Source organism: Leopardus geoffroyi, chromosome C3, assembly GCF_018350155.1.
Source record: "Leopardus geoffroyi isolate Oge1 chromosome C3, O.geoffroyi_Oge1_pat1.0, whole genome shotgun sequence".
Lineage (NCBI taxonomy): Eukaryota > Metazoa > Chordata > Mammalia > Carnivora > Felidae > Leopardus > Leopardus geoffroyi.
The window spans coordinates 65839420-65853407 of record NC_059338.1 but is presented as its reverse complement, the minus strand read 5'-3'; the positions used below and the strand labels follow the sequence as shown (position 1 = coordinate 65853407).

At 43.4% G+C, this 13988-nt stretch overlaps 1 protein-coding gene across 3 annotated transcripts in view; it reads left to right on the top strand.

The window, feature by feature from the left end:
- The first annotated feature begins 7086 nt into the window (after positions 1-7086).
- SMYD3 (SET and MYND domain containing 3) overlaps positions 7087-13988 on the top strand; it is a 675859-nt gene continuing 668957 nt past the window's right edge. Inside the window, exon 1 of one of the 3 annotated variants that reach the window (XM_045453199.1) lies at positions 7087-7346. In XM_045453199.1, the coding sequence (XP_045309155.1) occupies positions 7183-7346 (164 nt within the window). In that variant the 5' untranslated portion in view covers positions 7087-7182. The remainder of the gene's footprint in view (positions 7347-13988) is intronic. The other 2 variants (XM_045453200.1, XM_045453201.1) reach the window with 2 other exon arrangements.

The following is a 13988-nucleotide window of genomic DNA, read 5'->3' as shown; positions in this document are numbered from 1 at the left end:
CTGAAGCAGGCTCTAGGCTCTGAGCTGTCAGCACAGGGCCTGACATGGGGCTTGAACTCACAGACTGCAAGATCATGACCTGAGCTGAAGTCAGATGCCCAACCGACTGAGCCACCCAGGCGCCCCTATCTTACCTTGTATTAATTTAAATATTCCACTAACACTGTTGATCTTTTGCTTCCTCTTGGAGGGCAAAAGACTGTACATTATTAAGCTTAGAAAGTAAATTAAAATGATTTAAGTGGTTTTACTTTGCAAATTGTTGAATTATATTATCAAGTGCTGTACAATGAAGTTATTTCAATTTTAATATGCTTTAAACTTTTTTAGAAATTAAAATATTTTAAGTAATAAGATTTTGTGATTTTTTTTTTTTAGTCTCTATCTAATGATACATTAAATTGACCCTAAGCTTTTCATTTTAAACTGTTATGTACAATGTGCTTTCGGTGAGTAATTCACTCTGCTATTCAAAAGTCGCTTGAATTTTTGTTCTATCAAGAAAGTTCATTTGAAGTTAGACCTTTACATGAAACTAAATGAAATTAAGAATATTTTCTTAGATCTTTGATTGAAGAAGCCACTAGGTTTTAATGGAGACATCAAATCTCAGATCTGTTTGCTATTATGATACTTCTTAATATGATACTTCTTAATACCTGAGTTACTAAGTAACTATTTGCAAGGCATGTTCTTAATAACATTCAGCCAAACCAGTTCTTCCCTGCTATTGTCTTTGGTCTACAATTCAATCTGGCTGGAAACCGAATCCTCTTTTTTCTCTTGTAATTCCTATCCTGCCACTGTATAATCTGCCAAACTGTCATACCATTCAGTCTTCCACTGCTAGACCTTCAGCCTAAATTCCTCCTGAAGCTTCATAACTAAACTCTAATATTCAGATACCAGGGGCGCCTGGGTGGCTTTTAGTTGGATGTCCGACTTCAGCTCATTCAGCTCAGGTCATGATCTTGTGGTTTGTGGGTTTGAGCCCTGCGTCAGGCTTTGCACTGACAGCGTGGAGCCTGCTTCAAATTTTCTTTCTTCCCCTCTCTCTGCCCCTCCCCCGCTCACACTCGCTTGCTCTCTCAAAAACAAACATTAAAAATAATAATAGGGGCACCTGGGTGGCTCATTCAGTTAAATGTCTGACTTCAGCTCAAGTCATGATCTCGAGGTTTGTGAGTTCTAGCCCTGCGTCAGGCTCTGTGCTGAGAGCTCGGAGACTGGAGCCTGTTTTGGGTACTGTGTCTCCCTCTCTGCCCCTCCCATGCTTGAGCTCTGTCTCTCTCAAAAATAAATGAACATTAAAATAATAATAGGGCAAGAATAAGATACTGAAGGTGGAGTGATTCCTGGTGATGGCAAGGCCTAGTACCAGGTAATTCAGGGTTAAACACACACTTTGTCAAAGGACCTCATGGTTGGTCTTCTGGTTCATTTGAATCCCCCAAACGTTATGAGTTTAACAGAATGTTCACATGGAATATTAGGAGCATGGCCTGGTGTCTCTGAAGGAAAGTTTTTATTAGAAGAGTAAAATAGTTGTCCATACAGTTATCTCTGGGTAAGGTCATGGTGGCTAAAGACCAGTAGAGGAGGTAAGAGCTTGAGTTATTACAAGAGGAGACTCTCAGTCGTATTTAAGGATTTGTGTGTGTGTGTGTGTTTATTTTTGGAATATTGATAACTTTCCAATAAGGAAATAGGTGTTTTTCTCTAGAATATGTAAGAATCCAGTCAGTGTAAATTCAGAAGGTGATTGGGACCAAAACAGGTATGTTCTGTATTAGAATTTTTAAAAATATTCTGTTATTGTGGAGTAATTACCATTCTCATCACTAAATTGTAGAATGGCATTTAACAGGTTAATCATCTGGCCCTTGGTTTTGCATGTGTAAAATGAAAAAGATTGGACTTTGTGGCCTTTTTATCTGTGATATTCTATAATTATGTGATATTGTATTACCAAAGTGTACTCCTACAGGGAGGAAAACCTGGAGAATGAAGTCAGCGTACAAAAAGCAGAGCTAACACATGGAATTAGGAGACATCACTTTGATAACATTCGAGCCCCCTGGCTCCAGCCATACCTGAAGCCATATACGTGTCCAAAGCCAAGCAAATGCCTGAAGCCAATCAGTTTCCTTTATATAAATACTATCTCAGTAGCACTCATCAATAGCATCCCATTTCAACATGGGGATCTTCTAACGACTAAAAATTAGCACAATGCTCGAGTGATGACCAGTTGGTGACCTCCACGCCATGCCTGGACTAGAAGGAAGGGGTGTTTTAAGTTCCATGTCCTATTAGTATATTACTGGCACCATTCTAAGGCTTGAAAGAGGAATCCTAGTTACCTGGTGAGACATGAAATACACTTTAAAAAATAATCCAGTAAGTGTTGGTTAATAACCAGGTTCATTTTGTTTATTACTAAAACTGCTGGGTAGTTCTGTATTAAACATTTATAGCTACTACTTAATTTACCTCTTCCTAATAAAACAGCGTGTTAAAATTTCAATTAAGGTTTATGGGGAATTGAGGCACATTCTGTGCTCTCCTTGGATTTTATCTGCTCATTAGAAGTGAGGATATGATGGGCGCCTGGGTGGCTCAGTTGGGTAGACATCCAACTTCGGCTCTCACAGTTCATGGTTCATGGTTTTGAGCCCTGTATCAGGCTTTCTGCTGTCAGCCCTGAGCCTGCTTCAGATCCTCTGCCCCTCCCCCGCTCACAAGCATTCTCTCTCTCTCTCTCTTTCTCTCTCTCTCTCTCTCAAAAATAAAAAGCACAAGGATATGAAAGGGAAAAACTAGGGTGAGAAAGCATTGCTTTTTTTGTATTTTAAAAATCTAATTTAGGGGCGCCTGGGTGGCGCAGCCGGTTAAGCGTCCGACTTCAGCCAGGTCACGATCTCGCGGTCCGTGAGTTCGAGCCCCGCGTCGGGCTCTGGGCTGATGGCTCAGAGCCTGGAGCCTGTTTCCGATTCTGTGTCTCCCTCTCTCTCTGCCCCTCCCCCGTTCATGCTCTGTCTCTCTCTGTCCCAAAAAAAAAATAAATAAACGTTGAAAAAAAAAATTAAAAAAAAAAAAATCTAATTTAGATTCATGATGAAACTGATTGTAAATTTAGTAAGAATTTTCATTGGGAACATCAAATCTCCGAGACTTGGAGAAAGATGGTTTCAAGATCCTACCCAGGATTTCCTTATTACTTATGGTATAAAAACCTGTACTCCATACATCATGAACCTCTTAACATCTTCCAGTTCTCCTTAAATTTCTTTTACTGTTTTCATATGAGAGAAACCACCAAAAGAATTTATTGAGTTGCAAGATAAGATGGAAGGCCCAGGGATTCTGAGCTTCTGTTTCTAAAATACATCTAGGGGTGCCTGGGTGGCTCAGTCTGTTAAGCATCTGACTTCAGCTCAGGTCATGATCTCACAGTTCATGGGTTCAAGCCCTGCATCGGGCTCTGTGCTGACAACTCAGAACCTGGAGCCTGCTTTGGATTCTGTGTCTCCCTCTCTCTCTGCCCCTCCCCTGCTCATACTCTGTCTCTCAAAAGTAAATAAATGTGTAAAAAATTTTTTTAAAATAATATATACATCTAAACATAACATGGTCCCTCCCAAGCAATTTTAAATAATATTAAGAGTCAGTCATCTTTCCAGTTTCTGAGTGGTTTTGTATAGCAAATTTGGAACCTGATGCTTCTGATTTATCATTTAAGAGTTCTGAAAAGCAACAACCCATCTTACAACAATTAAATGGATCTTTTTTATTAAGTAAAATAATTTAACTCTGTTACTGAACATGTGTTTCTCCTTATAGGATGTTAAATTGCATTATTGTGGAATCGCTTATTTCATCGGTAGGAACAGATCCAAATTTTGTGGGGTGCAGGTTTATACAACTTTAGCGAGCAATAGAAACTCTATACTCATTTAGTGCTAATTCTCCATTCCCTTCCCCCAGCACTTGATAACTGATATTCTACTTTTTGTCTCTATGAATTTGTCTATTGCAGAAACCGTACGATATTTGTTGTTTTGTGTCTGCAGTATTTCACTTAGAATGATTTCAAGGTTCATCCACATTATAATGTATTAGAATTTCATTTTTAATGCTGAGTAATATTCCATTGTATGTATATACCACATTTTGTTTATTCACCTGTTGACGCACACTTGGATTGTTTCTACATTTTGGCTACTGTGGATAATGCTGCTATGAACATGGGCGTGCAATCTCTTGTAGTTCCTGCTTTCAAATCTTTTGGGTATTGGGGAACTTCTTTTAAGAAAAAGGATACAGGGGTACCTGGGTGGCTCAGTCTGTTGAGTGTCTGACTATTGATCTTGGCTCAGGTCATGATCCCCGGGTCATGGGATCAAGCTCCGCATACAACTCTGCACAGAGCCTGAAGCCTGCTTAAGATTCTCTCTCTTTCTCTCTCTCTCTCAAATGAAAAAAAACAAAATCAAAACAATGAATATGACTGTAAGCACAAAAAGGAGTATTTGGAATGAGAAAAGAAGTTACAACAACAACAAAAAAATTTTAAAGCTGATAAGTACCACAAATATCAAGAAATCCAGAAAAAAATTATTAACTGTGATAGAGCCCTTGATACTTCCCCCCCCCCCACATTTTAGGTTGCATATTCTTTGATCACTTCTTTACAAGACAATAATTTTATAATACCAGTTTCTTTTTTAAATTTAATTATTTTTTGTATTTTTTAAAAATTTATATCCAAGTTAGCTAACATATAGTGTAATAGTGACTTCAGGAGTAGAATATAGTGATTCATCACTTATATATAACACCAGTGCTAATCCCAACAAGTGCCCTCCTTAATGCCCATCATCCATTTAGCCCATCCCCTCCACCCAAAACCCCACTAGCAACCTTCAGTTTGTTTTCTCTATTTAAGAGTCTCTTATGGTTTGTCTCTCTCTGTGTTTTTCTATTATTTTTGCTTCCCTTCCATTATGTTCGTCTGTTTTGTTTCTTAAATTCCACACGAGTGAAATCATATTTGTCTTTCTCTGACCTATTTCGCTTAACATAATACACTCTAGTTCCATCCACCTTGTTGCAAATGGCAAGATTTCATTCTTTTTTTTTTAAATGTTTATTTTTGAAGGGGAGAGAGAGCATGAGTGGGGGAGGGGCAGAGAGAGAGGGAGACACAGAATCTGAAGCAGGCTCCAGGCTCTGAGCCATCAGTACAGATCACGGTGCGGGGCTCGAACCCACGAACCATGAGATCATGACCTGGGCCGAAGTCAGATGCCTAACTGACTGAGCCACCCAGGTGCCCCTAGATTTCATTCTTTTTGATCGCCGAGGAATACTCCATTGTATATATATACCACATCTTCTTTCTCCATTCATCAGTTGATAGACATTTGGACTCTTTCCAGACTTTGGCTCTTGTCAATAGTGCTGCTGTAAACATTGGGTGCATGTGTCCCTTCAAATCAGCACTCTTGTATCCTTTGGATAAATACCTAGTGGTGCAATTACTGGGTCATAGGGTAGTTCTGTTTGTAATTTTTTGAGGAACCTCCACACTGTTTTCCAGAATTGCTGCACCAGTTTGCATTCCCACCAGCAGTGAACAAGTGTTCCCCTTTCTCCACATCCTTGTCTGAGTTGTTAATTTTAGCCATTCTGACAGGCATGAATGAGGTGGTATCTCATTGTGGTTTTGATTTGTATTTCTCTGATGCTGATTAATGTTGAGCATCTTTTCATGCGTCTGTTAGCCATCTGGATGTCTTCTTTGGAAAAGTGTCTATTCATTTCTTTTGCCCATTTCTTCACTGGATTATTTGTTTTTTGGGGGTGTTGAGTTTGCTAAGTTCTTAATAGATTTTAGACACTAACCCTTTATCTGATTTGTCATTTGCAAATATCTTCTCCCATTCTGTCAGTTGCCTTTTAGTTTTGCTGATTGTTTCCTTCCCTGTGCAGAAGTTTTTAATCTTAATGATGTCCCAATAGTTCATTTTTGCTTTTGTATCTCTTGCCTCTGGAGACATGTCAAGTAAGAAGTTGCTGTGGCTGAGTTCAAACAGGTTATTGCCTGTTTTCTCTTCTACGATTTGATGGCTTCCTGTCTTATGTTTAGGTCTTTCATCCATTTTGAGTTTATTTTTGTGTATGGTGTAAGAAAGTGGCCCAGGTTCATTCTTCGGCATGTTGCTGTCTAGTTTTCCCAACACCATTTGCTAAAGAGACCGTCTTTTTTCCACTGCATATTCTTTCCTGCTTTGTCAAAGATTAGTTTGCCATATGTTTCTGGTCCATTTCTGGGTTCTCTAGTTTGTTCCATTGACCTATGTGTCTGCTCTTGTGCCAGTACCATAGAGTCTTGATGATGACAGCTTTGTAATACACCTTGAAGTCTGGAATTGTGATGCCTCCAGCTTCGGTTTTCTTTTTCAGGATTGCTTTGTCTATTCGGGGTCTTTTCTGGTTCCACACAAATTTTAGGATTATTTGTTGTAACTCTGTGAAGAATGCTGGTATTATTTTGATAGGGATTGCTGGATCCTGGTTTTTAAAAGAAAGCTACAAGAGCCATTCTTAAAATGAATATAGTTTTTACTTGGTAGCATAGAATAATCTTCCTTGGGGTGATGATATTGTAGTCCTATTGTGTATTTTTATTCTGAGGAAATGCATGTGACAGTATTTAATTATGAAATGTTATAATGCATCAGTTATGAGATTTCATGATGATTGCAGCTTACCTTTATATGATTCAACAACACAACTTACTTTCAAAGGGTTCAACAACCATACCTACCTACTTGGGGAGAGAAAATGGACAGAAATGGCAAAATGCTAAGAACTGTGTGATCTAGAAGTAGGGTCCCCAACAAAATACCGAGTGTGTGTGAACACCGCTGCTCCTCGCGGATTCACCCTGGAACCTGCCGCCCACCCTGGGAGTCCTAGGCTGGGCCCGTGCCGACCACCCCAGGCTCCCGCCCCGGCTCGCCTCCTTACCCCGTCTGGGCATGCGCGGAGGCCCCGCGCGCCTGCCCCGCCCCTCGGGCGTACGTGAGCGCGCAGGGCGCAGGCGCGCGGCTCCCGGCGGCACGCGAGACGCCAGCTGCGGGAAGCGGAGGACGACTGAGGTGCATACCTGAGGTGATGGAGCCGCCGAAGGTGGAAAAGTTCAGCTCCGCCAACAGGGGAAATGGGCTGCGCGCCTTGGTGCAGCTGCGCCCCGGAGAGCTGCTCTTCCGCTCGGATCCGTTGGCGTACACGGTGTGCAAGGGGAGTCGTGGCGTCGTCTGCGACCGCTGCCTCCTCGGGTACGTACAGAGCGCCCTCGCCCACCCGAGTCCGGGGCGGCGCGGGGAGACATCGTGGGGCCGCCCGCCGCGCGGGTCCGCACGGCCGTGGGTGCGCCGATATGGGGGCGCTGCCCCGATGCGCAGCCCCGCGCGGTTCCCGGAGGCGCGTCGCGGCTGACAGGGTGCTGCGTGTCGGGCTTTGGGGGCGTTCCGGGCTCAGCCCTTCCAGCTCTGGTGGGGGGGGGGGGCGGTTTGCGGAGCTGGACCCGCTGACACCCCCGCCCGCCCCCGGGCTGCGCTAGGAATTGGAGGGAGCCGGTGGGGGCAGAGCTGAGGAGCGGTGTTGCGCTCTGGGTAATTTTCCTGGGGAACAAAAAGTCTGTGTCCTGGGCGGCCCTGGAAGTCACAATGGGCGGGGGTCGGGGTGGGCGGGTGCAGGGGTGCGTAAAAACCCGCCTCAGGGCTGAGGCCCCGCCAGCAGAGGACCGGGCTTGCGGGAGGCGGAAGAATCTCGGTGTTTACAGAACACGTTCCAGGGTCCAGGTTGTGTGTGGCCTGGGGACCCGTGGAGATGAACGGGACATCCTTAAGAATCCTGAAGGAGCACATAAGTGAGAGCGAGAATGAATTGCAGCGAATCAGAAGGGCTGAAATAGAGACGCAGCAGTGCTATGGGAGCACGAGTTACTGAGGGTGCGTGAAGCGCTGTGCGCGTAATGGCTAACTCTCAGCCACATAGCGGGGTGCGAGAGTCACAAGCCTGAGGCCCTGGGCGGATGTGAAGGGCTGTGCGAACGCAGGTTGTGAGAATATGCAGTACACAGGCACAGTCATAGGAACTGTAGTCAGGCAGCGAGTGTCGCTGAGCTCCGGTGGTATGCCGGAGGGGAGAGCTCTCCAGGACTGCTCTTGCAGACCGCTTAGCCTGGGGTTTGGGTGGACGGGGGTGAGGAGGTGGTTGCGGAATTCAAATGGGTAGGTTGACCATTAATCTACCAAGGCCTGGGGCGCCTGGGTGGCCCAGTCCGTTAAGCATCCGGCCTCGGCTCCGGTTGGTTCAGGTCATGATCTCACGGTTCGTGAGTTCGAGCCCCGGGCCAGGCTCTGTGTTGACAGCTCGGAGCCTGGACCCTGCTTCGGATTCTGTGTCTCCCTCTCTCTCTCTGCCCCTCCCACACTTGCTCTCTCTCTGTCTCAAAATAAACATTTTTGGGGCTCCTGGGTGGCTCCGTCAGTTAACCGTCCCACTTGGGCTCAGGTCATAATCTTGAGGTTTGTGAATTCGAGCCCCGCGTGGGGCTCTGTGCTGATGGCTCAGAGCCTGGAGCCTGCTTCCGAGTCTGTGTCCCCCTCTCTCTTTCTGCCCCTCCCCCACTTGCTCTCTCTCTGTCTCAAAATAAATAAACATTTTTGGGGCTCCTGGGTGGCTCCGTCAGTTAAGCGTCCCACTTGGGCTCAGGTCATGATCTCATGGTTTGTGAGTTCGAGCCCTGCGTTGGGCTCTGTGCTGATGGCTCAGAGCCTGGAGCCTGCTTTGGATTCTGTGTCTCCCTCTCTCTGCCCCTCCCCACTCACGCTCTGTCTCTCTCTCTGTCAAAAATAAATAAACATTAAACAAATAAAATCTTACCAAGTCCTAATTTGATTTGTAGTTGAGGAATTTATTTAACTTTCATATTTTAAGATCACTAAATAACAGTTGTATCTGTATCTTCCTGATGTAACCACAACAGCAACAACAAAAAATCTGTTGAGGAGAGAGCACTTTGAAGTTTTTGTAAACTTCAGAACTTATAAAAGTTTTGAAAACAGTTAATTCCTTTGAAGACTTAACTTTTGAGGTGCCTGGGTGGCTCAGTGGGTTAAACATCGTACTCTGGATTTCAGCTCAGGTCATGATGTCACAGTTTGTGAGTTTGAGCCCCACTCAGGCTCTGTGTTGGTAGCCAGGAACCTGCTTGGGGTTCGCACTCTGCCTGTTCCTCTGCCCCTCCCCCACTTGTGTCCCTCCCCCCCATAAATAAGTAAACATTAAAAAGAAGAGACTTAACTATTTGCTGAAGTCCCCCACATTGAAAGTTACACATTAAAAGAAAAAAGCTCATTTATTTATTTTGAGCGGGGGAGGGGCAGTGAGAGAGGGAGAGAGGGAGAATCCCAAGCAGGTTCCCCAGTGGCAGCGTGGAGCCAGACGTGGGGTTCCATCTCAGGAACCATGAGATCATGACCTGAGCTGAAATCAGGAGTCAGATGCTTAACCAACTGAGCCACCCAGGCGCCCTGAAAGTTACAGACCTTTAATTCTTATTCAAGCAAATTAGAAACTTGGGCTCTTCATCCTGCTGAATCATCTGTGGGTATATTTAGAGTTTGAAGGTAGTTAGTCCACACTAGGGAACTTGCTTGATGAAGAAGGTGTGGGTCATCTTCCAGATGAAATCAGACTGGCAACGTTATTTAGTAGTTGGGACGGAAACGTTTTGGAATTAATACGTGACACGTTATTAACTGAATTATCAGAGCGGAACTTGAGTCATATGACACACAGAATTGTCTCTTTTCCAAAGTAGACTACACAGACCCAGTCCTTTGTGGGTGGGATGCTTCTTTATTCACCATACTATTTCATTCCTGTTGGCTATCACTCATGTTTCTTATTGGCAAGAAATTACTTGTTAGTTATGCTTTAAGCAAAAAAGGAATTAAAAAGGAATTAAATGCAAGAGCATTGGGGAGATCTTAGCATTGGTTTGAGATCTGGAGGAGCTCCAGTTCTGCTAGTGGGCAGGAACCAAGGAAAGTTGCACAGTCAGGATTACAGTTCAGAAGCAGCTGGGTTGAGACCTGGGGAGTGGGTCACTTTTGATGCTGTCTGGTAATACTCGTTTTTACAGCATGTATTACCAGCACCTTGATCCTGGGCCCTGCTGCTGCTGCCACTGCTGCTTGGGAAACTGGGTATTGCTGGAAAGTTGCTTTCTCAACCATGTTTCTTTGTGGTATTAGCTTCTGATTCAAAATCGTCAGTGGGTGTCTTGGATTGGCTGGGATTAGGTCACTGCCTGCATCCTAGCTCCAATGGAATTTGAGAAGGTGAGTATTAGGCCTTTTTGGCTTTTAGGAAAGGAGGCAGGCTCTGTTTCCACCAGTGTTCAGATAGTGGGGAAATTAGCAAATATAAACATAGGAAAAGGGATCTCAGTAAATGCCAAGCATCCAAACTAAAACAAACTAAAGGAAGTTTCATACTAACACACTTATTTAGTAGCGCTCTACACAAAAAACACATTTGCACTTATTTTGGATTGCTAGGATATATTCACTTGTGCTGTCATAGTAGGTGCTCTGTTGAACACTTCCACGTAAGTGGTTGTCGTATTTCTCAAGTTTTCTACCACAACTGAATGACCATCACTGGGATAAAGTTTCTGTGTTGTCATCTTGCAAGTGAAATTCATTCATCCTTAATTGTATGTATTAGGTAATCTTTCAATTTTTGAGACCCTAATGCCTGACACATAGTAAGCTTTTAGTTTGTGTTACAGACATCTTGTCGAATTTTCCTCTAGCTGTCCTTGCCCTTCTGTCTTCCTTTTGAATCAAGAAATGGTGGGGCGCCTGGGTGCCTCAGTCGGTTGAGCATCCTTCTTCAGCTCAGGTCATGATCTCGCAGTTGGTGAGTTCGAGCCCCGTCTCAGGCTCTGTGATGATAGCTTAGAGCCTGGAGCCTGCTTTGGATTCTGTCTCTCTCTCTCTCTTTCTCTCTGCCCCTCCCCTGCTTGTGCCTGTGTGCTGTCTGTCTCTCAAAAATAAGTAAGTATTAAAAAAAATTAAAAAAGAAATGAAATGAAAATATTAGTTTATAGCAATAACAGTTTTGGGGTGGGGGTGGCAACATAAAATAACAGATATTTATTACAATTACTTTATTACTTCACTCTACCTGATTTCCTTTAGCCTTGGGGTATTTGAACAGTGCTTTAGTTCTTGCCTATTTATTTATTTATTTTATATATATATATATATATATATATATATTTTATTATATGAAATTTATTGTCAAATTAGTTTCCATATGCCTAGTTATTTTTATTAACAGAGAAACTTGAATTTGCTTCATGGCTTCCCTTGCTTTTTTCCTCTCATTAAGGATTGGCTTCTGGTTTTTTATGTTGCAAGTGAAAAAAAATGAAGTATATAAATTGGGGAAGGATTAAATGATACGAAATTGTGACCTGAAATAATTTATATTATCCTTTTTCTGTATTCCTCACCTCTTTAGTTTGATAGCTGGAACAGATGGACAAACAGGTTATTTGTGTTTTCTCTTTTGGTAAATGCAGCATATAAAATTCCATTTGTAATTATTTTGTTTGTAGAACTTACCTGTTTAGTGACCTAACTCTCTCCTGTTATGTCCTTGGAGCCTAGGACACAGGAGATGGTAACTATTGAAGTTGTGAAAGGATAGTATTTTAGGGAATTTTAAGTCACTGTATGTTTGTTTTTGGTTTTCGAAAGTTCCAAGTTGCCTGTAGCTTCCTATCAAGAACTTCCTCTGACATACTCTAATGATAGTTTCTTCTATGGGCTAAGGAGGATATGATATCTCTTCTGTCATTATGGCTGAACTTGAGGCTAGTGCCTCTCAGGAGGACGGAAGATGAATTGGAAATGGAAAGTCCATCTTTTTCAGCCCTGAATTATGGGAAGAAGGGGGACAGAGGTAGGGAAAACAGATTGTGAGAAATACATGTTTTTTCTTTTTTCTTTCTTTCTTTCTTTCTTTTTTTTTTTTTTTGGAAAGATTTTACTTTTTATTTTTTTTATTTAAAAAAAATTTTTTTTTTTTTTCAACGTTTATTTTTTCTTGGGACAGAGAGAGACAGAGCATGAACGGGGGAGGGGCAGAGAGAGAAGGAGACACAGAATCGGAAACAGGCTCCAGGCTCCGAGCCATCAGGCCAGAGCCTGACGCGGGGCTCGAACTCCCGGACCGCGAGATCGTGACCTGGCTGAAGTCGGACACTTAACTGACTGCGCCACCCAGGCGCCCCTGAAAGATTTTACTTTTTAAAGAGTAATCTCAATAACCTGGCAATCTAGAGTCCCATGGTCCACTGATTGAGACAGGCAGCTGCTCCAGAAATACATGTTTTGAGCTTCCTTGTCTGGCCAAAGTTCTGGCGTTAGGATGAGGGTGTTAAATAGGTTGAAGGGACAGTCCAAAGTAGAAGGCTTTTGATGGGGTCTGTGGCTGGTTCTGTCAGTAGAGCATGCAACTTGATTTCAGGGTCATGAGTTCAGGCCTCACATAGGGTGTAGGGCTTAATTAAAAAACAAACAAACAAAAAGGCTTGAAAGGAGAAAGTCTTTGGCTGTGCTCCTTGTTTGGAATCTCTAGAGGGCATAGCTATGTGGGTTAGTGCTGTGACAACACGGGTATAGAGCACAGTAGGGGTAGAAGGAAGTGGATAGATAGATGGATGAGGCTGGGGAAGCTAAATAGTTCTCACATCACTGTGAGGGATGTGGAGGAGCTGAGAGTCCTGGTAGACAGCAGGCATCATACCATTCTAGACTGTAGGTCAGGATCATGGATACAGGGGTAGGAGCAGGCATGACATCCCAAAAGGTGAGATGGCACCAGTCAAGCCATGGGATATGATCTCCTCTTTGCAGCAGAGCTCAGTGAGCATCCACAGAGACACGAAGATCCTAGGTCTTCTTGCCTCCATAAGGATGTCCCTTCAGCCCCATTTGGATAAAAGTTTACCTGAAAGCAACTATTGAAACCAGCTCTGGTAAGGAGATAAACTTAAATGTCTGAATATTAACAGGAAGAGACCGACATAATATCTGGCGAATTTTAAGTTTCTGGCCATTTCCTAGGGTGGGTGTTCGTAAGGAAGATTAGATTAATTATTAGAAAAAACAGCCCTATGTTCATGATACAGACTTGATCTGTTCTAGAAAATAAAGCAGCTACATTTGAGTTACAGTGTGGATAGATACGACCAGGCAATAAAGGGCAAAAAAGGAACAGTGTGTGGTGAGATGATGTAATCCATCTTGGCTAAGGACTGAACCTAGCGTGGAGGCAGGAATACCTTCATGTACTGAGGTAAGAATAGTGCCAGAGAAGGCAACAGTGGTGATTGAAAGGTTTGAGGACAGCTAGGAAAGTGACTAGTCTTGCTGAGTGACTCAGTCTTAGAGAAGAGAAGGTTTGAAATATTCTAGAAGAGTGAATTGCCTAGTGAAATATAGTAGGATAGCTTGGGTGTGCCGAAGGTCCACTTAAAACTTGTGTTCATTCATTTAAAGTGAGAGCAGTCAGGGGAGGGCTTTTTTCTCACCCCGCGGTCAGCTACTTGACTGTGAGTTAGGTTTACCCAGGATTGCCGGGTTAGTTTAGTGGATGGAGAGTGGGCGAAGGAAGTTGAAGTTGTAGGCAAGGCAGGGATAATCAGGCACCATGATTTTTGAGCAAGGGACTTAGGTCATAAGGAGGGGAGGGTGATGGACAGTGGGCTGTGATGAAATCCGTGGATTAGGGGACATGATGTGGTCAAGGGAGAGGTGGAGTGGCCAGAGTGGGCTGACTTGATGTGCATATACATGCACGTGTGCTTTAGAAGTGGTGTGTGTGTGCTGGAG